The sequence below is a fragment of the Eptesicus fuscus genome, chromosome 9, assembly GCF_027574615.1.
Source record: "Eptesicus fuscus isolate TK198812 chromosome 9, DD_ASM_mEF_20220401, whole genome shotgun sequence".
NCBI lineage: Eukaryota > Metazoa > Chordata > Mammalia > Chiroptera > Vespertilionidae > Eptesicus > Eptesicus fuscus.
Window position 1 is genome coordinate 56,885,113 of NC_072481.1, and position 25,018 is coordinate 56,910,130.

At 39.7% G+C, this 25,018-nt stretch overlaps 1 protein-coding gene across 2 annotated transcripts in view; it reads left to right on the forward strand.

The window, feature by feature from the left end:
* Positions 1 to 1,096: 1,096 nt before the first annotated feature.
* Positions 1,097 to 25,018, forward strand: part of PTGFR (prostaglandin F receptor) — a 28,918-nt gene continuing 4,996 nt past the window's right edge. For both annotated transcript variants that reach the window (XM_054720806.1, XM_008139460.3), the window contains exon 1: positions 1,097 to 1,920. In XM_054720806.1, the coding sequence (XP_054576781.1) occupies positions 1,123 to 1,920 (798 nt within the window). In that variant the 5' untranslated portion in view covers positions 1,097 to 1,122. The remainder of the gene's footprint in view (positions 1,921 to 25,018) is intronic.

A 25,018-nucleotide genomic window follows, 5' to 3' on the forward strand; every position in this document is an offset into this window, starting at 1 on the left:
CAGACGCCGGGAAAGCTGCTCAGGAGAGGCCAACCGGGCTGCCTCGGGGCGGGGTTGGTCTGGTCGTGGGTATGGAGGGTCTGTGACTCAGGCCTCAAGTCAGTAGGCAAAGAGCGACAGTAAATACTTCGCATCGGACGTTGCTACTCTTTTTTTTTTTTAAATATATTTTATTGATTTTTTCCAGAGAGGAAGAGAGAGGGATAGAGAGTTAGAAACATCGATGAGAGAGAAACATCGATCAGCTGCCTCCTGTACACACCCCACTGGGCATGTGCCCACAACCAAGGCACATGCCCTTAACCGGAATCGAACCTAGGACCCTTCAGTCCACAGGCCGATGCTCTATCCACTGAGCCAAACCGGTTTTGGCAGGACGTTGCTACTCTTAAGCGGTAGCTTAACCAACATCATCTGGGCAGAGGTGCTCCTAGCGCACAACTCGCCTCCCTTCCTAGGATTTCTGCGCAGGGGGCCGCTGCCCCAGAGAGCCTTCCTAGAGACTCACCGCTCTGCCTTCCTTGGGTCGCTGATGCGTGTGGGGAGCTGTTACTTGATCTCAATCAAATAGTTTCAGAACTTAACTGAGGAAAGCCCCATGTGACACCGGTGACCTTGCTGCCTCCTCCCAAGGTTTGGAGAAGCTTGTTTTGTCTACCTGACAAACAGGTAGTTTAAGCAATAATCTGCAGTTTGGGGACAAAGCCTATTTGGGCAAAAAAACCCCCCAGAAACTTTAGAAGGTCATCTAGCTATTTACATAGACTCTTAGGCTTTTTAACACCTTGTTGGGTTTAAATCTCATCTTGTTAGTGACTTTGCAAACCCATCAAGAGGTTGATCAAGGGAGCTCGGTTTCGGCAGCTTCTTTTCCTTGTAAATGAGACATGGGACCACAGGCAGAGGGTGTGCTGCCTTCGGGATGATGCAACCCCGCTTATGATAGGTCAGGTGCATCTGATGCCTACCACCGGCTACTGGGGCCCTGCGGACTTCAATGTCGGAGGAGCAGTTCTGCAGTGCTGTCATTCCTCTGTCTTTGTGCTACAGATGCCGGGACCACAAGCCTGCGCTCTTCTCAGAGGGAGATGACTTGAGCAGCCCGCGTTTATCTCCACAACAATGTCCATGAACAATTCCAAACAGCCAGTGTCTCCTGCAGCCGGGCTCCTTTCAAATGCAACGTGCCAGACCGGAAACCGGCTCTCTGTCTTTTTCTCAATAATCTTCATGACGGTGGGGATCTTATCAAACAGCCTTGCCATCGCTATACTCATGAAGGCCTATCAGAGATTTAGACAGAAGTCCAAGGCATCGTTTCTGCTCTTGGCTAGTGGCCTGGTAATCACAGACTTCTTTGGCCACCTCGTCAACGGGACGATAGCCGTCTTTGTATACGCTTCTGACAAAGACTGGATCCGCTTTGACCAGTCAAACACCCTGTGCAGTATTTTTGGTATCTCCATGGTATTTTCTGGCCTGTGCCCGCTTTTTCTGGGCAGCGTGATGGCCATTGAGCGATGTATCGGAGTCACCAAACCAATATTTCATTCTACAAAAATTACATCCAGGCATGTGAAAGTGATGCTGAGTGGGGTGTGCTTGTTTGCTGTTTTCATAGCTTTGCTGCCGATCCTTGGGCATCGAGACTATCAGATCCAAGCATCAAGGACCTGGTGTTTCTACAAAACAGAACATATCCAAGACTGGGAAGATAGGTTTTACCTTCTCCTTTTCTCTTTTCTGGGGCTCTTAGCCCTGGGGGTTTCCTTCCTGTGCAATGCCGTCACAGGAATTACACTTTTAAGAGTGAAGTTTAAAAGTCAGCAGCACAGACAAGGCAGGTCTCATCATTTCGAAATGATCATCCAGCTCCTGGCTATCATGTGTGTCTCCTGCATTTGCTGGAGCCCGTTTCTGGTAAGAGCCGACGCCGAACCTTTTGACAAGTGTTGCTTTCTTCTGTTTTTTTCCATGTTCAAAACAAGATTTGCAAAATTATTAGTCTTGATGGGTAACGCTGTTCAGTCTTTTAAATGCTGGGGTTTGTGCCTCCTTGAAACTTAGGTCAGCACTCGGCGCTGGCTGTGAATGGAGATATTGATGAAACCACATGGTCCGTTCCCCACAAGCCCTGAGTTGAAAGCAATGTCTTTGCTAAGTAATTCTAACTGTATACTTGCAGTGCAGTTTAAAGTCATTTTAACAGAAGAAACATAGTTTTAATGTACGGAATATGATTAGTTTCTAAAATGTGGGGAAAAAATGACCAACTATAAAATACAATATTGGAGTGGACTCCAGTAAGTCTTGGTACAAAATCACGCAGACTTTTAATTTATAGAAAAAGCATATTAGCTACTGGGTTCTTCTAAACACACAATGACCGGCTCTCAGCTTGCCAAGGGTGGTGATGAGTTGAGAGAGTTGGATAGTTCAGGTGAACTATACACCTAGATCAGGTGAAGAAATCACTAGTTCACAAAGCCAGTAGTGCAGGGAGAGATATGATTGGCAGGAGAGCGAGGGATTCCTCCCTTGTCATTCATTCTTTTAAAAAAAAAATTTAGCTAAAAGCTGTGTTTAACAGCTTGATGTTTTTAGAAGTGAAGGCTAAGGTTAAGGAATGGGCAACATATATAAGTCATTAATGTTATCTTGCAAGTAGAAGAAAAAAATATTGATGTTTGATAAGTGCGACCTTAATGCCCTTCAACGTTTTCTTTTAGGTTAGAAAAAGTGACCACATGCCATGAAAAAAAAAAAAATCCACCTGTACATAGCTACTGATGACAGCAAAGATTGTTTTCATTCATTTTTCTGTGCCAATGGGGAAATAGGCTGGTATCCAGAGACAGTGATACAGGTGATGTACAGGTAGAAGTGAGGCAAAGGGTAAGACCAAGGTAGACATAACACAAAGGGCATGGCCATCCCTTGCACAGTAGTATGAAGGGGTTTGTTACTCATGCAGTTTTCCTAAGGCTCCAACAGGTCCATTGTCCCAGAACTGTTGCCAGTGGAGTTTAATAAACAATCCCTGATGCACAGAAAAGTGTGCGAGAGCTGCTGACACAGACAGATCCCGTGACACCTAATTTTATTTTACAGAAGGATTTCAACTTTTTGAATGTTTTTTATTTCTACTCATATTATTTTTCTCGTAATTTGAACTTAGCCTGTTGAATAGTATTTTTTTTTTTTAATGATGTTCCTGAATCTGTCCTAGGAACCCAGCCAAGGTGAGGCTAAACTGGGTCTGTCAGTGGTAAGTCAAAATTTTGAGGCCTGCTTGTTGTCAATTTCGGAGGCCTTAAGTGAACCCAAGCCGGGATCTGATCTGTGCTCGTGGTCATGGTATAGTTATTGGAACCTTAGCAGCCGAGAACAGTTCTGACAACCCTTGGAATCACTCCAGTGTTCATTCCTGAAGAGCTTAGTTTATGCCACTTGACCCAGGAAATTTCCTTAGAATAATGCTTCTTCTTCTTTTTTTTTCCTTCTTAAGTTAACTTTGAAATGCAGTAGGTTTTCAAAATAAAAAGTGAGTTTGAGTAGAACTGAAATTGATTTGGGGGTTGGAAAGGGAATACCAAGAAGGTGAGAAAAGAAGTAGTTGAAAATACTTAAAGACCTTTTTTTTTTTTTTTAAAGTAAAAAGAAAACTAGTTCTGGAGAAAAACCTTAAAAAGTGAAATAGTGAACTCAGAGAGAGACAGATAATAGGGACACCTGAGGTAATCATTGATATTTTAGTTTTTATTTGTTCTGAGTCACCTTTAAAATTCTGCTTAGTTCTGGCTCTGATTTTGATAAAGCAGAGTGATAGGTTAACTATTGTAAGTCTATGGAAGTAGCAAATTTCATTTTTGCCATGGATAGTTTGGTTTTAAGTTTTTCTCTAATGTCTTTTCCTGAATTCTTGGTTTCCTTCACTATTAAAATGGATGTTACCATTTACTCATATTTTGAATATATTTCCTAGTGGAAACAATCTTATTTTCATGAAACATTTTCTGAGGTCAACACTGTATTTAACTATGAATTATTGACACACCTATGACACCAAGGTATCAATACTTCTAAAATGCTTTGTATTATGAAAATTATTTCTGTGTTAGATGCCTAGTAGGTATTCTACAGGTACTCCTTGGTGGATTGATATTTTATTTCAAGCATTCTTTGCATTCCTGGTTTCTCTTGTGCAGCCTTAGGTCTTCCTGGCAAGTTCAGGCTAAAGGGCTTATGCATTTAGTGGTCTGGACATAAGTGCCTTGGGCATTAGGTTAAGGCCATTCAGACAGCTCTAAGAACCCTAATAAAAACTCAGGCTTGGGAATGCCAAAAAAACACCCAACATGAATATCTCTCAGTTGAAACATTCCTCCTTTTTTCCCCATAAATGCCCAGGAGGAGTTGCATAGTTGTTAATGACTGAGCCATCATTCTCCCTGTATTTTAAAAGCTTCTTAAGTTTTACAAATACCTCTGAAACCAGATTCCCATACATGTACCATAATGATAGCTTCTAGGCCAATGCTCTAATTTACACCACTGCCTTCTGTCTTAACGGATAAGTAGGAATTGTTGGATTTGTAATTTGAATGAATTACACACTCTTCCACCTGTGTTCACTGTCACTTTCAAGCTGGAAACTGGACGGAAGGTACAGGTACACACACCGAGAGGAGCAAATTTAGATGATAGAATCTGTGTTTAATAGGACTTATTGCATCAAAACTTATCAACAGTGGCGTCATTTTAAAGATGATTTAAATTTGTAGCTGATGACAAAGGGGATACTTTATTATATTAATTTTGATGACTGAGTTTAACCAATACAAAGGCAAGATGGTCATGATGTTTATTTGACTTCTCTCTCCCCCCCCCTTCTCTTTCTCTCTGTTTTTAATAGGCTTCATTTTTCTTGATTAGTTTTAGGTTTTCTGTAAAATAAGTGGAAAGCACAGAGTTCACATTTACCCCCTCATATCTCCCTCTAACCCCCAGTCATCCTTATTAACATCTTGCATTGGTGACATACATTTGTTACAATTGTTGAGTCAGTACTGAATACATTGTTATTGATTAAAGTCTCTAGTTTACATTAGGGTTTTCTGTTAGTATTTTACATTGTGTGGCTGTTGAAAAATATATATTGACATATTTCTACCGTTATGTGCCCTAAAAATCCCCTGTGGTGTTTTTCTTTTTAATTTAATGTGTCACTTTTCCTAAGGGAAAAATATATGTGTGTGTGTTGTCAGGATTGAAATCAGTAGTACAATCATAATATTAGTTTAAAATATATATTGTTAATGACTTTTTAGTTTTTATAATATCTGGGTTTTATAATTTTAAACATGGTTAACACATATCAATTATCTTAATTATAATCCAAACTGAAAAATACAGGAAAGCACAATAGGCATTTATTGGCTGATAATTCCATTTAGTAATAAGTTAATACAAAAATCTTTCAGAGTCAAATGGTAACGATAACATTGTGTTGTGTGCATATGAGGTGAATCATTTTCCCTAATAAATAACTCTTGAAGACAGTTTTTCAATGTTTCTTAAGTGAGGGAAAAAGACATTTACTAGTGCTATCAAGTAATATTTCCTTAATATTATGTGTTTCTCTTTTTATAAAGGTAATGATTCTTTTAAAAGTTTTATTTCTAGGATATATAACTCTAAAAGGAATTTATTATTATTGCTATGCTTATTTCACCAGTTTGGTAGAGCAATAAATACTTGTTGACTGGCTGACTGTAACCTAAGTAGTATGAATGTCAAGAGATTGCAAATGATTGACCAGAATGTGGATTCTGAGTTTTGTAGGTAGCAGTTAATAAAACAAATACTGAAACCAAATGGTAGTTTTTCATCTGTTCCCTAAGTTAGCAACTATAGACTTCTGACACTATTAAACTTCTTTTACCTTCTCTTCTGGGATAGAGGGTCATTTTGAATTGGGAAAGGAAGTATAAAGTATATGAAGAACCAAATGGTTTCTTATGTAGGTGAGTTTTACCTAAGAAATATGTTCTCCTACAGCTGTAGAGCTTGAATATGATTTTTCTAAGAGTTTGTGTTAGTATTTCTAGTCAATGTAGTTAAACATTTGGTCACTAAGATGTTTGTCAATATACATCAAAGACTTGGGTGGTTAATTGAACTTTGAATTACCAAAGGTATTGGCAGCATAATGACCAGGTCTGAGAGGGATAATGGCAAATGATGGAGCCAAGCAACGTCATAGCACATCCTGACTCAGAGCGAAGATTGTTTTCTTTGAAAGGCTGGCCCTCATTTTCGTATTTAAGAGCTGTGTCATGGAAACCTGTGTAGTGTCTGTGCATTTGCCACTACACCAAAAGAGATGGTTAGTGGATGTACACATGTAAGTGTAAAGGAAATGTGAAAATGTATACACATGCACATACATAACATGTACATGTGCAAATGATTTACGCAGTTAAGAAAATTAATTGACCAATCAATCCACCATTAGATCTAAATCTCCCAAAAGAAAGGGCTGCTAAAGGATTTCATTCTAAAGTTAAAAACAAAATGGGATTCTTTTGTAGTTTTGTGTCAGAACTTGGAAGGTAAGTCTTTTTGATTTATTCCTGGACTGCTGCTGATTTTAGAGGCAGTACGGTCATACCTTGTTTCGGTGGGTTTCCTTTGGAAGTGGCATGTGCTCCCATGTTTGGAATTTGGAAGCAGCCATGATGTTGTCTGGATAAAGGACTGATGGTGACATTTGGGATCTATTCTAGAAAATTCTTAAAACAACCCAGACCCTTAGAACTCAAAATTCATATCAAGAAGAACAAGTATATTTTAGAACTATACTAACATAGTTTACATGATGGGAATTCAGGCTGCTTCTGTGTTTGGGTGGGGCATGGAGTAAGTGGCACGAGGTCGATGACAGTCACTGGCAGAGGACTAGCTCTAGGCTATTTGGGAGCACATTCCCGTCCCTGAGCTTTGGTGTCCTCTTCCTTACTCCTCTCTTCAACGCCATCTCCTCTATCTAGGCTATCTTAAAGTGCACCCTCTCTCTCCTCTCTTCCCTTCCTCTGCTTTATATCTCTCATATCACTTATTATCAGTTTCTGATAACATAGGTTACCTTTCTTGGCTTCTGCCTGTGGGGTTGGAAGCTCCTTGAGGGGAGGGACCTTGTGTATTGCTATCCTCAGTTCCTGGATCAATGCTCGGCACATCATTGGGGTCAGTGAGACTTGGTTAAATGAATTTCGTGTAAAGGAGGGCTCACTCAGTCCGTGACAGTACTCATCTCCACTTGGGAGCCACTCGCTGATGAGGTCAGGACTCAGTTGGTCAGCCTCAGGGACACTTCTCCTACTTCCAGTTGGAATTTGCACTGGAAAGGTCAGAGACGGGCAAATGTCTTCCGAGGTCCCCAGGAGAATTAGCTGGAAGTGGAGTTCTGGAGAATCCTGAACATTCAACTGTTTGAATTTGGTGCTAGAATCTAGGAATTTTGTTAGCACCCTGAGGAATTTCATGGATTAACTATGATCATATTATTCTATTATGATAATACTAGAGGCCCAGTGCATGGATTTGTGCACACTGAAAGGAAATCAATTAGAAGAACTATTTTAGAGACTGGGGAGGGACTGTGGGAGGTTAGCCAGCCTGGGAGGGACCACAGGAGGGCTCCAGGGTGTGTCCAGCCTGTCTCACCCAGTCCCAATTGGCTGGATTCCAGCAGCAAGCTAACCTACCAGTAGGAGCATCTGCGCCCTGATGGTCAGTGCACGTCATAGCGACCAGTCGAATGGTCGAATGGTTGGACACTTAGCACATTAGGCTTTTATATATATATAGATTACAAGTATTTGTTTACATGTGAATTCCCTCTGTTAGTCTCAGTCCTTGGTGGCTAGGTTCTGCATTACTGGTTTGTGTTTTAGGCCATAAACCAATATTTGTTGAATGAATAAACTAGGAATCAAGTATCGAATGAGAAATATTAGACTAGGTCCATGGTCGGCAAACTGCAGCTCGCAAGTCACATGTGGCTCTTTGGCCCCTTGAGTGTGGCTCTTCCACAAAATACCACGGCCTGGGCGAGTCTATTTTGAAGAAGTGGCGTTAGAAGAAGTTTAAGTTAAAAAATTTTGGCTCTCAAAAGAAATTCCAATCGTTGTACTGTTGATATTTGGCTCTGTTGACTAATGAGTTTGCTGACCACTGGACTAGGTTATAGGACTTATTCTAAGTTATTATTGTCCCATCATCTTTAGCACTGCTTCTCTCTGTACATGCACACATTTCTCCTCCCAAATGTATTTATTTTTTATTGGTGTTTTATCTTTGAGGGGATCCTGTCAGAAGACAAAAGGAGAAAATTTCTTTGAGTAAAGATCTACAAATATTGCTCTTTCATTGTCATAAATACAATCTCTATAGAAAGTATTGAATGTTTTCTATAAAACAGGTTTGCTTACCTCAAGTCTCTACCAGCTGGCTCAGTGAACCTATGGCTCATTTTGTATTGCTAATGGTAGGTTTTATATTCACAGAGGAGTAATTCTCAGAAAACCCCAACAGACCTATTTAGGGGACACTGCGGTGCCCCACCCAGATACCCTTTTGAGTGAGTCTTGCTCTTGGAGAAATTACCCTCCGCCAAGGGGAGCTGCCTTCCCCATGGTTGTGCTCCCTTCTCTTTGGTCACTCTGTGTGCAGTGACAGGTGGATATGGGGATACAGAGAATGTACCCCCTCACCTCCTTTGGGACATTTCAGAAGGGCCCTCCATGCTTCAGAGCCTGCTGGGGCCTTTCTTGCACCTGCATTGCAATTTTGCTTCTCTCTCTGCCAAATCCTGCCCCCCTCACTGCCTCACACTCCCCAGAAAACCTTCTACATGAGATCTCTGTTTCAGAGTCTATTTCCTGCAGAGTTTTGCTCAAGACAATCTTCCAGAAGTCCATTGTTCATACAGTACCTAAATATGAAGTATAGACTTAATTGCACATAGGTTTACAGTGTGATTTGATAAATATATTGAGGTATGGATGGGCCTTTGGAATTAAACTCATTTGAGTATATTATCCCCCTTCATGGATGTGTATGGTGTAAGAGTGGCTCAGCAAAGGCCAATCGATTAAAACAAGACAGTCCTAGGTTGAGTATTTACCCCAAAATCTGTTGCTCCTGATATGCATGGTGGTCTAGAATATTTTGGTATTTAAATTCATTTATTCTTGGCAAAACATGACTTCCTGTTTTGATGGAGAATGACTTATAAAAATGCCCAAAGAGATTGTAGACATTGAGACAGCACTTACAAACCATTACTTGAATGATTCAAGTGTAAATAAAACAGAAACATGTGTATTAAATTTATACCCTCCTTGGTATAAAAATCTTGTCGCTAAATATGTTTTGGGTTTTTATTAGGCTTCCAAACATTTGAAGAACAATTCAAGATATTGATATGCCTAAAATTTCTTTGCATTACCAGTTTTAACTTTCTTTGCTTAGTCTTATCCTTATAGGAGGTATATAAAATGCATTCCATTTATGTCTGCTTTGCAAGGCATTTATAATCACACCCAATTTTACCTGGTATATCAGTGCCATTTATCTATATTTAGAGGGGACTTTTATCTAATAGGAGAAATGTGTCTTTTCTGTGTGCAAATATTACCTTTCAAAACTTGTGCAAATTTGTCATTCGGTCTGTCCTCTGTCCTGGGAATAAGGATGCTGCCACAGAAGAGTGGATACAATTGTGGCTTTATGCGGAGAGGGAGGTGGCTCTTCTCACTTCTCCTGCTATTGAATCCCCCAATACAATTCAGACTGTGGAATGCCAAATACAATTCAGACTGTAGTGTGGCTGTGGTATGATGGTGAAGGAGGCAAAGACAGTCAGGTTATGTAAGAGGATTTATTTTAGCTTTTTGTGCATGGTCCCCAATTAAGCTTTCCCTTTAGAATACTACAGGTACCCAAGTGCAGGCAAAGGACAGGGTTCCAGCCCCACTACCTCTTCGCTGTGACCTGGAGTCACTTTAAGCCAGTTTTGTATGTCTGTGAACTTATTATAAGGATAGTACTTTAAAGTACTAACAAAAAAAAAAATGTGACCTTCCTACAATCTCATAACACAGCCATTGGCACATAGTAAATTCTCAACAAAATCCTCAAAAAGCCTATTGCTATTGTTGCCACCTTCCATCTCAATTAGAAATAGTTATCTGTGTTAATTTAGGTGTTTTCTATTTGCTCCTCTATTAGGAAGGTTTGGTTGCAGTGGAAAGGAACAGAGGGAGCCTGTAGCTTCAGAAAACTTTCTTGGACATTTCCACTCAAAGTTACTTCACTATCTCACCAGAAGTGAAAATGTCATCCACTCATCTTTCACATGTTATTCAACATGTGAATAAACTTAAATAAACTAATAATTTATGATTATAATAACTTATAAGGTACTAATTTATACATTATTGGAATCCAGTTAAAATGAGCAAAAAATATTGAGATCATTATTTATAAGGCACTATTGGAGTCATATTTGCAGGGATTTAAATATAAAGTTCTTTCCTCAAAGAACTTATAATTTAGTTGGAGTAAAAAACATACCCATTCTAAGAGTTAAGATATTAGCTCATGGAGAGGCAATATAATGTAGTAGTTAAGAGTCTGCGTTCGTCCAGCCAGTGTGGCTCAGTTGATTGAGCATCATCCCATGCCCCAGGAGGTCCGATTCCCAGTCAGAGCACATGTCTGGGTTGTAGGCTCAATCCCCAGTAGGCAGCATGCAGGAGGCAACCAATCAATGTTTCTGTCTCTCACTTTCGCTTCCTCTCTCTGAATCAGTAAAAACATATTTTTTTTAAAAAAGAGTTTGGGTTCAAGTCCTGTTTCTTCCACTTCCTGGCTACGTGACTGTAACCACTCTGTGCCTCAATCTCCTCCTTTGTAAAATAGGTATAGTAATAGTACCTGCCTCACTGGGTTGTTGTGAGGACTAAATAAGTTAATATATGTAATTTGAATAGTGCCTGACCTAGAAAGTACCATATACTTCAGTTATTATACTATTACTAGAGGCCCAGTGCACAGATTCGTGCACAGGTGGGGTCCCTCAGCTTGGCCTGCAGGGATCGGGCTGAAACCGGCTCTCCAACATCCCCCGAGGGGTCTCGGATTGTGAGAGGGTGGTTCTCAGGTGACACACCCTGAAATCGGGCTCCCTCCTCTCTGGTTCTGGGTGCGTCACCTGAGAACCGCAGCTGCCAAGTCACCCCAGCTCAGCAGCTCCTGGGTTGGGCGTCTGCCCCCTGGTGGTCATTGTGCGTCATAGCTACCAGTCGGATGGTCGAACGGTTGGACAGTCGTTTAGGCTTTTATATATATATCATTATTGTTGCTATGACTATTAAATGTTGATGCTGCCAGCCAATAATTTTATTAACAAGATAATCAAAAGCACTTTTAAATTAGGTATTAAATGAATAATGGATGCTCTGATAGGGAGCTTTCACTTTCAATTTTGTGCTCCACAAGTAATTATATGTTTATTTATTTGACAAATATTTATTGAGGACCTACCATGTGCCAGGCAGTGTTCTAGATACTAAATACTGTGATGTGATACAATCTCTGTGTTTTAACTGTTTACAATATCTAGGGCTTCAAACAGCAGTACTCCTAGAAAATGAAAGAGAGGACATGTGTAGGAAATTGTAATATGAAGATGTTCAATTATATTTTCTGTTAGAATAGCAGGTATTCTGTTGTGAATGTATATGGATGAGGTTATTTTTGATTACTTATAAAAGGGAAAACATTCTATAGTACATCATTTAGAAGGAAAAATTACTGGAAATAAATGTGATCCTAAGTTAAATAATGTAAATTATAAAAACCAAAAAAAAAAAGAGATAGTGTATATCTTTCCTAGAGATATAAAAATCAATGAATAAGAAACTCTTTAGTATTTGAGACAGGCTTGAACAAGATTATAATACAGTAGGGTGTAATAAGTTAATATTAAAGACTAGAACAATTTTCTAATGAAATGAAACATGAGCTTTATTAAATCAGATCATGAAAAATTAATAATTCAAATTAGTATTTTATATAGCCCTTTGATAACAGAAGTGACTCCAGATTAGAAGAGAAATAAGTGGTGAAATAGAACATTACAAAAATCACCAACTCTTTCTAAGAATTTAGGTTAAGAAAGTGTTAGAGAGGGCTGAATATAAGGAAGAAAATTGCTGTGAATATTAATAATACTGTATCAATGAATAAAATTTAAAAATTCATGTATGCTTTAATTTACTTGTTAATTTGATTTATTCTTTCAGCAGGCCTTTGCTGACAAAAAGCTGGGTGTCTCTCCAGGTGAGACTTAATCAGAGAGACAGAAACCTGACGTGGGAAAATAATTCAGAGGCAAATTCTAAAAACAGTACTTTCTAGCTCCTTTATTTTACCCACGATCTTTGAACTCTTTTCTCCAACCACCAACTCTTACACATATCCTTCTTTTTCTTTCTTTCCACTTTTAATATAGAATAAAAGAAACTATTGTATTTTTCTGGCCTTGCCTGGGAGCAAGTCAGAGGGTTAATTGCTTTAGTAATAGTGGAGGAATCTTTGGGCCCCAAGGTACATCGATAAATCTTAAATAATAGTGCTTCTGTAGCAGCAGCAGCAGCAGTAGTTATTATTGTCATTACCTTGATTAGATATTCCCTTATTTTGCTTCTTGCATTTATTTTCATGGCAGTAGAAGACCAGAGAGCAAGGAAAATAAAAAGCACATGAATGATGAGAGACAATGCAGGAGAGGGGAGAGGAGCAAGGAGCAGGCTGTGCAGGAGCAGAAAGCTGGCCGCACGCAGGAGGAAGGGGGAGAGAGGCACTTGCCTGTTTTAGGAAACCCATTGGAAAGATTATCCCTCCCTTTTCCCCCATAGACCTATTCTCTGTATTGAGGAATATTAAATTTTGTGTATTATATTTCCTCAAACTACTTTTAACAATGCAATGTTTTCTTTATAACATCTTATAGTAAAAATAAAATATGGCAAACTATAAATTAAAATTTAAAAAATCTTTCAAAGCACACTAGCAACAGGTAACCACTATTAGCATTCTGGGTGCATCCTTTTCCTCATCCAAGAAGGAAAAATTATTAGTTTAATTTCTTTGATTAATAGAGTAGTTAAACTTTCTATTCTTATATTACTGGGTCTTATCTTCTTCTGTGAATGTGTGGGAATTTGTAAATGATTTTCAAGTACTGTCTGGATAACAAAAAGCAGATAATATCCTATATAATAAAACCCTAATATGCAAATTGACCGAACAGTGGAATGACTGGTCGCTATGATGTGCACTGACCACCAGGGGGCAGATGCTCAATGCAGGAGCTGCCCCTTGGTGGTCAGTGTGCTCCCATGGGGGGAGTGCCATTTAGCCAGAAGCCGGGCTGATGGCTGGAGAGTACAACAGCAGTGGCAGGAGCCTCTCTCGCCTCTGCAGGCAGGCAGTAAGGAGCGAGGGGTCCCGGACTGCGAGAGCCCGGCTTCTGGCTGAGTGGTGGTCCCCCTGTGGGAGTGCACTGACCACCAAGGGTTAGCTCTTACGTTGGTTGTTCCACCGTTCAGGCCTAAGCTGGCAGGTGGACATCCCCTGAGGAGTCCCAGACTCTGAGAGAGCGCAGGCTGGGCTGAGGGATCCCCTCCGAGTGCACGAATTTCATGCATTGGGCCTCTAGTTCAAATATAAAAGCAATTGTTTCCCCAGGCTCATGGTTAGCCTTTTCATTGAGTATTTTAATTTATAAAAGTAGTGAATTAATCAATAATTTCTTTTGTGGTTACTGCTTTCTGTTTCATGTTAAGAGATACATTTCTCAGGCTAAGGTGATATCAGTATTCATCTTTTTTATCTTATAGCACTTTTGCCCTTTCATTTTTTGTGCTCCTGGTTTCAAAACATTTATAGTTTATTTTGGTTTAGTTTGCAAGTTAATAATATGAATTTTCTTTTGAATGGTTAACTAGTTGTCTCAAAATTACTTATTGAATGATTTGTCTGCAACTGTTTTAAATGTATACCTTTATTATATCTGAAATTCTTAAATGTGTCTGGATCTTTCTGGACCCTGTATTACATCTTATTGAGCTATCTTTAACTTTATGTACAACTGCCATCTTCAGATTTTATTGAGACTTGTGTTCAGTGTATCAATTACAATGTAGAGTGCTCCCATTTGTTATCATTATCTACCTGCCCTATTATCATGTTTTGAATACTAATTCAGCAGTTTCTTCATAACAGTATATAAGAAAGCACTGACTTGACACCTTTATTTTTATTTATTTTTATTTTGACAAAATTCACATAAAAATTGTACTATTTTAACCACTTTAAAGGGTATGATTCAGTTTCAATTAGCACATTCACATTGTTATGCAACCATCACCACTATCTTGTCCAGAATATTTTTATCTCTCCAGAAGGAAATCCCATACATGTACATAGGCTTATGAAAAGAATCACATTTTCTCTCTTTTTTTAAAGTTACCAAGTTCAATTCATAGCTACTAAATCAAGAATATTTTATAGGGTTCCATTTCCTTATTTTTAACTATCATGTCAAATAATGAGAACTTAGAATTTCATAACATTTGTGTTTTCTCAGTTTATATATTTATTTCTAATAGGTTTCAATGGTTTTGGATTTCAATGTAATGTCACCAGAGGTCAAACATTCATGTCTGTTCTATCTTTGTTGTGAATTTACTCTTTTTATAAATATCAGATAACCTTCCCTCTCCACTTTAAAACATTTTGCCTTGAATTCTTCTTTATCTTATATTGGAGGTAAATATTACTATTGAAATTATAGCATAGACTTTTTGAGTATGTTGCATTTTCTTGTGCATTTACTGTTATTGGTATCATCTAAGAAACTTCTAATGCCATTTTTTGTTGTTGTTGTTAATCCTTACCTGAGGATATTTTTCCATTGATTTTTAGGGAGAGTGGGAGAGGGAAAGACAGAGAGAAACATTGATGTGAGAGAAACACATCGATTGGTTGTCTTCTGTACAAGCCCTGACCAGGGCTCAGGCCGGGGAGGAGCCTGCAACCAAGGTATGTGCTCTTGACAAGAATTGCACCTTGACCATGTGGTCTGCAGGCCAACGCTCTATCCACTGAGCCAAACTGGCTAGGGCTCTAATGCCATTCTTATTAATGCAATAAAGAATCTTGATAATATTCAAACTGAATAAGTAGAGCTTTTCTTTGCCACTGTCATGCCCCCAATACCTCTTGTCTTGGTCTCAGATTTCTGATAGTAAAAAAAAAAAAAAATATCATCAGAAGTAAATTTCCTCTATTCTGTTGCCTGTATTCTAGTAGCTGCGTTAGTTTACTAACTTGGGAAATATGAAGTTAAACCAGTAGGGAGTCAAAGAATTCAAGACCATGGCTATATTTTCAGTTTAGAAAGCAGGTCAGTTCTGCCTCAACCCAGGAAAATTCCACTGCAGACACCAGCAGACCTCCCCACCTGTAATTGGACTGTCCCTTTCCCAGTTCTGCTCAGGCAGGGTTTTAGTTTGGAATTGCCCAAGACTAGGAAGGAACTTCTGAGAATATTTCTCCCACCTAGCATTTCCTTTGGACCTGCTTCAATTAGAATGTGCTTTTGGGGAAAACTTGGACTAGAACTGCATATAGGAAGCAACACCTGCGCGGATGCCTTCCTACTCCTCATTTCCAAATTGCAGCACAGAAGTAGCAACAGGTATCTCTATTAGTATTCCTGTGCTCATCGCAGTGGACAGAGGATCAGTTTCTGATACAGTTTAACCTTTCCATGCTTCTTTAACGACATTTTGTGACTGACAATGTCAATATTTCTCTCATGTACTATTTCTGAACCAGAAAACTACCTGATATACCAAAGAATTTAAAAAAAAATTCTAGAGTCTTTATAAACTTTGATAGTATCAGGTGGTTTTAAAGCTTTTATAGAGTGTGTGGTGATACTTTTCTCCACTGAAAGTCTAAACACAGTTAAGGCAGACTGTACCTTATTTCAAGGGAATATAAAGAATTGCTGTTTTCAGTCAATAAAATATAGCAAGCAGTTCTAAATGCATGGCATTTAGAGGAGATCTTTGCCTTTTCCCTTCATCTCTCTAAGCTCATAGCAGGCTGATCTATGGATACAGATGCTGAAGCCAGCTTGCGGAAAGCTTTCCTGGATGGTGGGAAAGACAGCAGTTTGTCTAGGATTAATGTCCACTGTGTGCTGTTTACCTTCTCCCAATTGCCCACTTTAGGTTTGTGTGTCTGAGGCAAATAGTAGTGATATAAAAGCCAGCCTGCTTACTTAGACAGTTTTAGATTGATGTGGATTTCTACATTGTCTATTTAGCAAGCCATTTTATATTTGGTCATGAAGATGAATGGATAACCTATTTTGCCTATATTGCTGCCCTTGTCTTTAATACCTCCCTTAAGTATGAATTGACAGTAATATGTGACCACAGCACTGATGCCACCTTTCTCTTGGACTTCTTGGTTTGTATTACATGGTTGCCTAACTCACGTTGAAATCCATTCGGCTCACTCAGAGATTATTTATCTAGTAAGCAGTAAAAAGAGACAAGGAAGCTATGAATTAAGAATCATGCTTCAGAGTGATTTCTGAATGATGCACTGTGTAATCGGGTACCAAAAAAGCATAGAAACCTATGAGTCCTGAGATATTTGTCTGTTACCATCTCTCCCTGCCACCGTCTCCACACGAACCCCACAGTAAGGCCAAGACACTAAAAAACTATTTCAGCTTTAAGGATAAAGGTCAATATACTGTATACTAGCGTTCCTGTTGCAGGAAAAATCCTGCAATAGGATTTCCTGCTGCACTCTACCCCGCCCTGCCTGCTCTCCTCCCTTGTCCCCCACCCTGCGTTCTCCCTTCTCCGCCAGCCCACTCTCCTCCCTTCTCCCCCGGCCCGCCTTCTCCGCCAGCCCGCCTGCTTTTCCCTTCTCCCCTGGCCCCACCTCCACTCCTCCCTTCTCTCCCGGCCCCGCCTCCGCTCCTCCCTTCTCCCCTGGCCCCGCCTCCACTCCTCCCTTCTCCCCCGGCCCCACCTGCTCAACTTCCTTCTCCCCCGGCCCCACCTCCGCTCCTCCCTTCTCCTCTCCCTGGCTTGCTTGCTTCTCTGCAGCTTTGCTCCCTTCTGCAGCTCTTGGCTTTTTTCTATGCTGTCTTGATATGCAAATTAGCCACCATCTTTGTTGGGGTAATTTGCATATTCATCCTGATTGGTTGGTGGGCGTGGCTTGGCTGGTGGGCGTGGCTTGGGCATAGCGAAGGTGCGGTCAATTTGCATATTTGTCTATTATTAGATAGGATATGTTTTTAATCCTCACCTGAGGATATGTTTTTATTGATTTTTAGAGAGAGAGAGAGGAAGGGAGCGGGAGAGAAACGTCGATGTGAGAAACATTGATCGGTTGCCTCCTGTACATGCCTAACTGGGGATCGAATCACAATCCTTCTGTGTCTGGGAACGACGCTCCAACCAACTGAGCCATACTGGCCAGGGATGGTCAGTATTTTGGAAGACCACCTGGATTGGTGGGAAACAGTCAGGGTCCTTCCCTGTGGTGGGTAGAGGGAGAAACTCAGTCATAGGCCTCCCTACTCAGTGACAGACCTACCCACCAGAAGTGGGGAGGGAAGGGTGAATGTGCTGTCATGACTCTAAGAACAGGTAAAAGTAGTTCCTTAAATAATGCTTTTATAATTAAAATTAGTAAAACAGAACACTTATATGAGTGAATGCTTGTTAAGTAAGATACCAGGTATTTTTTTCTTCTAAAATTGCTAGAAGAAAGCCCATCCTATCTAATAATAGAGTAACATGTAAATTACCATCACTCCACTACGCCCACGATTGGGCGGCGGGAGACTGGGTGGCGGATCCGTGCCTCTCAAATTTAAAAAATTGAGAGGCACGGATCTGCCGCCACTGAGGGGGGCTACCCTGCTGTTGAGAGGCGCAGGGGGCGGGACTCCCGGCACCAGGCCTTTCAGAAGCCTCCGCAGCACCGGAGGCTTCTGAAAGGCCTGGTGCACCAGCGGACAGGCACCCAGCTCCACCGCGAAAAGCGAAAGCGTGTAGGGGACCCTACACGTGCATGATTCAATCATGCACTGGGCCTCTAGTTGTTTCATAAGTATAATGCCAATATCGCATGGTTTAGCATGCAGTGTAGTCAAATGTATATGTGACTGGTGATTAAAAATCATGTCTCTAAGAAGAATATGTTATTTCAGCACATTACACTGATCCAAATCTGACTTTATTAGCTCAGAAAATCTTGATTTGTTTTTATTTAATTTATAATGATTTTCCTTAGGAAACCTGCTTTGCTTATTTTAGTGCACATTTTTATCTCTCTTGCTATGGATAAAATACATCTAATTCTATATAATCATGACAGAATAAAAGTCACATTCTCCTACTCTATTTCCTGCAGTGCCCGGAAGGTTCTAGGAATATGCAGCTCATTTGTTAGAATCCTTTGATCATAAGTGAAATTAGTAATTTAAACAACATTCTTATAGCTCTGGTATATAATTGCATATGATATCACATAAGGATTTTATTTGTAAAATATTATTTTTGAAAGAAAAGAGTAAAGTATTTGAAATATTACTAAACACTATAATTGTGATGATCATTTTAAATGTAAAGTTCTTGCTTAAAATGTGATTTTAGAGTGTAAGAATTAATTAATTAGTTAAAATTCCCCACCGTCTCCCCCTTCCACTCTCTCTAAAAATCAATGGAAAGAATATCCTCAGGTGAGGATTAACAACAAAAAAATTTACTTTGCTTTTTCCTTCCAGAGCATTGACAATGCACTTAGCCACCTACCTTTCTCTGTCCCCTACCTAAATGGGTCTCAATTAATCTGGGCAAATTTAAAAAATCAAATTAAAAATAACATGGCAGCTTTGTTAGTTGGTTTTGAGTATTAAAAATAACCTAGATTTTGTGCAGAATTTTTTTATCCTCTGAGACACGTTTTTTTCTCTCCTCTTTTGTCATCGAAAGGTTAAAGCCCCATCTAGGGGAGAAAAGTCCTTGCTGGATGTTGTGCGGGACCAGTGAGGCTTTGATTAAAACCAGAGAGTGCCACGAGGAGCCAGTTTCAGAATTTTGATTACAACAAAACAAAGTTTTATCTTGAAAATGTGTTCATGTCTCACTGAACAGTTTGTTTATTTTAAACGTCTTGCAAAATCTGACAGTTTTGCCATCAAGACACTACTGTTTGCAGTCAGACCCAGGCATGTTGGCAGCTGGAGGATGCCATTGCCCTTGACTTTTAAAGAGAGCTGAAGATGTGACCTTAGTGAGAAGTCACTACAAAAAAGCAATTAAATCCATAAATATAATATGTTTAGAAATGCTCATTCCTTTATTCATTAAATATCTTTCTCAGTGCCCTCTGTGTATCAGATACTGTTCCAGGTGCTAAAGCTATGGTGCTGGATGAGACAGGCAGCATGCCCTCTTCCAAAGAGGTTACATTCTTCCAGGGGTGGGGGGGGGGGGAACGCCAGGGGTTGGAGCTCTTTGGAGAGAGAGATAAGTAAACAAATAACAGGATGTTTTCAAATAGTGGAAAGTTCTGTTACTGAGGGTGGAGATAGGGCTCTTTTAGGTTGGATGGCCAAGGAAGACCTTCTCATGAGGACAGCCCTCGATGACAAAAGGAGCCAGCTAGGGGAAGATATGTGGGCAGGGTGGGCAGGCAGAGGGGAAAACTGGCACAAAAACCAGTGCTGGGGCCCTGGCCAGGTAGCTCAGTGGGTTAGAGCATCTTCCCGATATGCCAGTGTTTTGGGTTTGATCTCCAGTCAGGGCACATACAAGAATCAAAAATGAATGCATAAATAAGTGAACAACAAATTGATCTCTCTCTCTCTCTCTAATAAATTTTTTAAAAATCTTGTAGTGAGGGACAAAAGAAAGGCTATTAACTAGAACAAAGGGATGTTAGGTGAAGGTGGTAGGACTTGAGGATAGAGAGGAAGGGAGGGAGGGTCAGATTGTCCAGAACTTTGTAGGCCTTGGCGAGTTTGGGTTAAAATTTGGTTGGAAACCATTCGAGGGTTTCTTAACAAGGAAAATGTATGATCTGATGCATGGTTTAAGAAGAGCTCGTTGGCTGCTGGACAGAAAATGGGTTACAATGGAGCAGAAATATAGCAGAAAGTTGTTTGCTTGAAATTTCATTTGACACATGAGCAGTGAATTAATTACTTTGCTAGAACTTATATTGGGAAGCCAAGCAAATAATAAATCATTGTTAAGTTAGGATTAGATTGTGGGTAACAAGGAAAATACTTTCAAAATGATTCTCCTTCAGTCATGAAATAAAATTCTATTTTGTGGCAAAATTTTTAAAGAGAACATATTCAGTTATACTTTATTCTACTTGCTTGATAATCTCAATATATCTTTCTGCTGGTTTAGCAAAGGGCATTTTGATTATCTTTCATTTAGTTAAGAATATGAAATTACCATTTGCATTTTGCTTTTGAGATGAAGTTATTTGGCTCTCTTTTAATCACCCACACGTGTGAACACATACAAATTAGATAATTCCATGTTTTAGTTATAAAATGATTTTGTTTCTTGACCCTAGAGAAATGCCCTAATAATTATTTACTACAAAAGAGAAATTTTCAGCCTTTGCTGCATTTGTGATTATAGTATGAGGATGTACATGCACATACTCTTATAGGAGAGTGTATCTTACATGTCAGATGGGCTATGGCACGGAGTTTCCATTTCTCTTGGTTGGAGTTTATTTAGGCTTTGACTCTGGAATTAAAAAAAAAATACCATTGGCTTTAATGTCATAGTTCTCACTGTTTAAACTGTGTAAAACATGAACGTAGAATATCAGTTTATTTTGCAGAACTTTTCTCTAGGACCTTGAAATATTCTAAAATTTCCCCACAGAAGTGAATCTTCCTGGGCACAGAAAGAGAAATGGCCCCACCTAATGAGCCTCAGCAAATTCTGACTCAAGAAGAGGCTGTGCTTCTGAGTCAAGGTGCTTAACTATTCTCCAGCTTCTGTGATTGGAAAGAAAGGACCAGTGGTCATTTCATTGTTAGGACCTTCATCGGTCCGACTTGGAAAAGTAATTGAATTTCCCACTTCAGTTCTGCATTCACTTACCAAATACTTAATAGGCACTGGCTATATGCAAAGATATATCAATTTATGTTGCCTGTATCAATGGGCATCTTCATATCTTCATTAGTGTTGACTCTACATCATATGACGGTACTTGAATCGCCTGAGCTTATGCTTAAATGTCTACTTCTAATTAGGTGAGCTTCTAGAGCCTATTGTAGGGTGCAGAAACTTTTCAGCACCTGAGTTTGGACATGCTGGCCACATATCCTTGGGAAAATTATTAAGGATCTTTGTGAGCGTCAATTTTAAGTTTTTAAAGCTGTTGATAATAATAACGACTATATCACTGATTTAATCACATAACTTGAGTTTTCACATGATGCCTACTTGGCAAGCGTCCAGTGAGAGGTGCTGTGTGATGGTTGTTATTACTGTTCTAACCATTATTCCATTTGGTACTGAGTTTCACTAAACGCAGTGGTAATTTGAAAAACATTCATTCAGTGACTACCATGGACATTTGCACATGTGTTACATGGGCATATAAACATACTAAAATGGGATAGTAACTTCAAAGGAATTTGTAGTTTATTTGGAGAGACATGAGCAGAACTACTCTATTACAAAAGAACCCTGTGGGCAAGTGCCCACGGCCTTCGAAGGAACAGCTTTGCTGAGAAACTTCGTCTGTGTTTAGTCTATGCCAAACGACTAAGGGTAGAGAGTTCTCGACCAAAGTTTCCTTGAGTTCAGGTTCATTGTTGTCTCTGGTGGTCTTTGGGCTCAGTGAAGTACTGAGTACTCTTCTAGAAATGCAATTCTTATCTTTTGATTTATCCATTGATTTATAAACTTTCTTTTCTTCACTGGGTGAAATTACCTCATCTTTTCTTCACACCGATTTCTTTTCCATAAACTTGTAGCAAATGTCATTTTAGGTGAGTACCACCTTTTTTCTTTTCATGATGTGCTTCTTGATATAAATGTTTTTAGTAAGATCAATTCTTCTCTAAGAAGCCAACCATGAACCACTTTAACCTTTGGGATTTGGGACCTCTGCAATTTGAGATTAGGGTAGTTTTGATTCTTGTATCTTTTTCTATTTAACCCCTCTGGGAAAATTTGAAGGCTAGTTCAGCCCACCTTCTTTAGCAAATCTTTTACCTGAATGCAAAACCTAATTTCTTGTGAATTACATATGTTTATCTCCTCTTGTTTATTCTGGGAAAAGTCATGTTTTCTTAAGGCCATTTTTGTGGTATTATTTGCAAAACCTCTTGAGAATACAATGTCTTCTATATAACCACAGGAGAAGGGCTTGGTTTTCTGGTATTGCAAATAATACCACAAAACTTGATAGCTTGATGGAAAAAATTACAGAGAATTTACATAATGGAAAGAAGGGAGTTGGAATTGGAGCCCCAGTTTTACAGTAGTATAAGGATGAAATTTTGCTGACAGTTCTCTAAGGGGAAGGAGAACCATAAAGATGCCTTTGGTGGTCATTTTCAGACCTACTTGTTAGATTATTTAGACCTTTCTTAGTCATATGAGTGAATCATTAGTGTGGTTTGGTGATGACTTGTCTTCAGTTTAGGATCAATCATAATTACAGTATACAGAAGGTGTCTCAGTAGCCTAGTTATAAATGTGTTTATAAAGTGAAAGCAAGTTGACCTTGTAAGCTGCTCTTTATGTTCAATGTACGTACTAATCTGGTGGACTTTGTAAAAGTGCTTATTAAGTATGTTGATGTGCTTTAATTACTATCTTTTGATGACTCCCCGGGTCTGAGAATCAAGCTCTATGAGGAATTTTTAACCTTATCATTTCATAATTTGAAAACAGGTAATGGCAAGGTCTGCAGCATTCACATTCTTGGAGCAACTGAGCTCATGCAGGGAGATGCAGTCTGAGCTACACTTTTTAACTCTGTCCCCTCAGTCTGGATAGGATGGGTAGCCTGCTGGTCAGGTGCAGGCCACGTGATAGTTCATTCCCCTTGCTTATTTTCCTGTTCTCCAGCTCCACAGACACATTCTTCTCCCTCTATGCCAGCTCTAGATTTTGCTCCCTGCAATCTTTTATTTTTATTTTTTATTTTTTTAAAAATATATTTTATTGATTTTTTACAGAGAGAAAGGGAGAGGGATAGAGAGCCAGAAACATCGATGAGAGAGAAACATCGATCAGCTGCCTCCTGCACACCCCCTACTGGGGATGTGCCCGCAACCAAGGTACATGCCCTTGACCGGAATCGAACCCGGGACCCTTGAGTCCGCAGGCCAACGCTCTATCCACTGAGCCAAACCGGCCAGGGCTCCCTGCAATCTTTTAAATAAGCCACCTTGCCTTGTTGATCTAAATGTATTTGTTCTATTCCCTTTGTCCTGACTACAGGAAAAATCTTGAGAGAAATTCTTCAGAGAAAATGGAAGGCGAAAGTTTGTCCTTCCCAGCCAGTTCTGGGAGAGATATATAATAATCACTTAACTTACTCAAATAATCAATTAATTAATAAGGTGCAAGGCTTTTTTTCATCGGGCACAGGCCTGTGTAGCTGAACTACCTATTAATGCCTGTGCTGTTCTGATTGGTGCCAATGTTGTAAATATGTCGAACATCACAATTGATATGGTATATTTTCATTAGCAAAATAATGTATGTTCATAATATAAAGTTTGAAAAATAGAGAACAGAAGTTAAAATTGCAAGCGTCTTTAAAGGTGTTGTTTATTTCTTAACTAAATTCTAAGTACTTTATAATTTCTATGCTCTTTTATTGGTATTTTTATTACAGTTTATAGTTAATAATGTTAGTGTAGAGAAGCGTTTTTGGTTTTCTAAGTTGGTCATGTACTAGTATTCAGCATCTGCTTAACTCTCTTATTGGTTTTATTTATATATTTATTCTAATCACTTCCGGATAACAAAAGTTTATCTCTTTTCTTTAAATTTTTGTATGCCTCATTTTTTCCTTGTAGCATTAACCAGGAATTTTGATACTATGTCAAGCAGTGGTAGCAGTAATGGGTACCCTTCTTTTTCAGATCTTAAAATGCATCTATGTTTTCTCCATTGAGTGTAATGATTGTTGTAGATTTTTGTATATAAATTTTACGGTTTCCTAATTTAAGTCCCTCATAAGTACTGTATTAGTTTTCGATGGCTATGTAACAAATGCCCACAGACTTAGCAGTGTGAGGCAGTGACCACTTTATTATGTCCCAGTTCTGTGGGTCAGAAGTCTGGTGGTTCCAACTGTGTTCTCTGCTCAGGGAAGCAAATCAAGGTAAGACATGTATCTGAAATGGTGAAAATTACATGGGAGAGGGTAAATTTGATCAGAGTTAGGCCAGTAGGCTGTTATCAAGTGAATGGTAGCATATATATTGAATAACTAGAGGCCTGGTGCACGAAATTCATGCACGGGGGTGGGGGGAGGTGGGGGGAGAGGGTGTCCCTCAACCCGGCCTGCACTCTCTCCAATCTGGGATCCCTCTCACAATCCAGGACTGCTGGCTCCTAACTGCTCACCTGCCTGCCTGCCAGATTGCCCCTAACTGCTTCTGCCTGCCAGCCTGATCACCCCAACTGCCCTCCCCTGCCAGCCTGATCACCCCTAACTGCCCTCCCCTGCAGGCCTAGTCACCCTAACTGCCCTCCCATGCTGGCCTGGTCACCCCTAACTGCTCTCCCCTGCAGGCCCAGTTACCCCCAACTTCCCTCCCCTGCAGGCCAAGTTG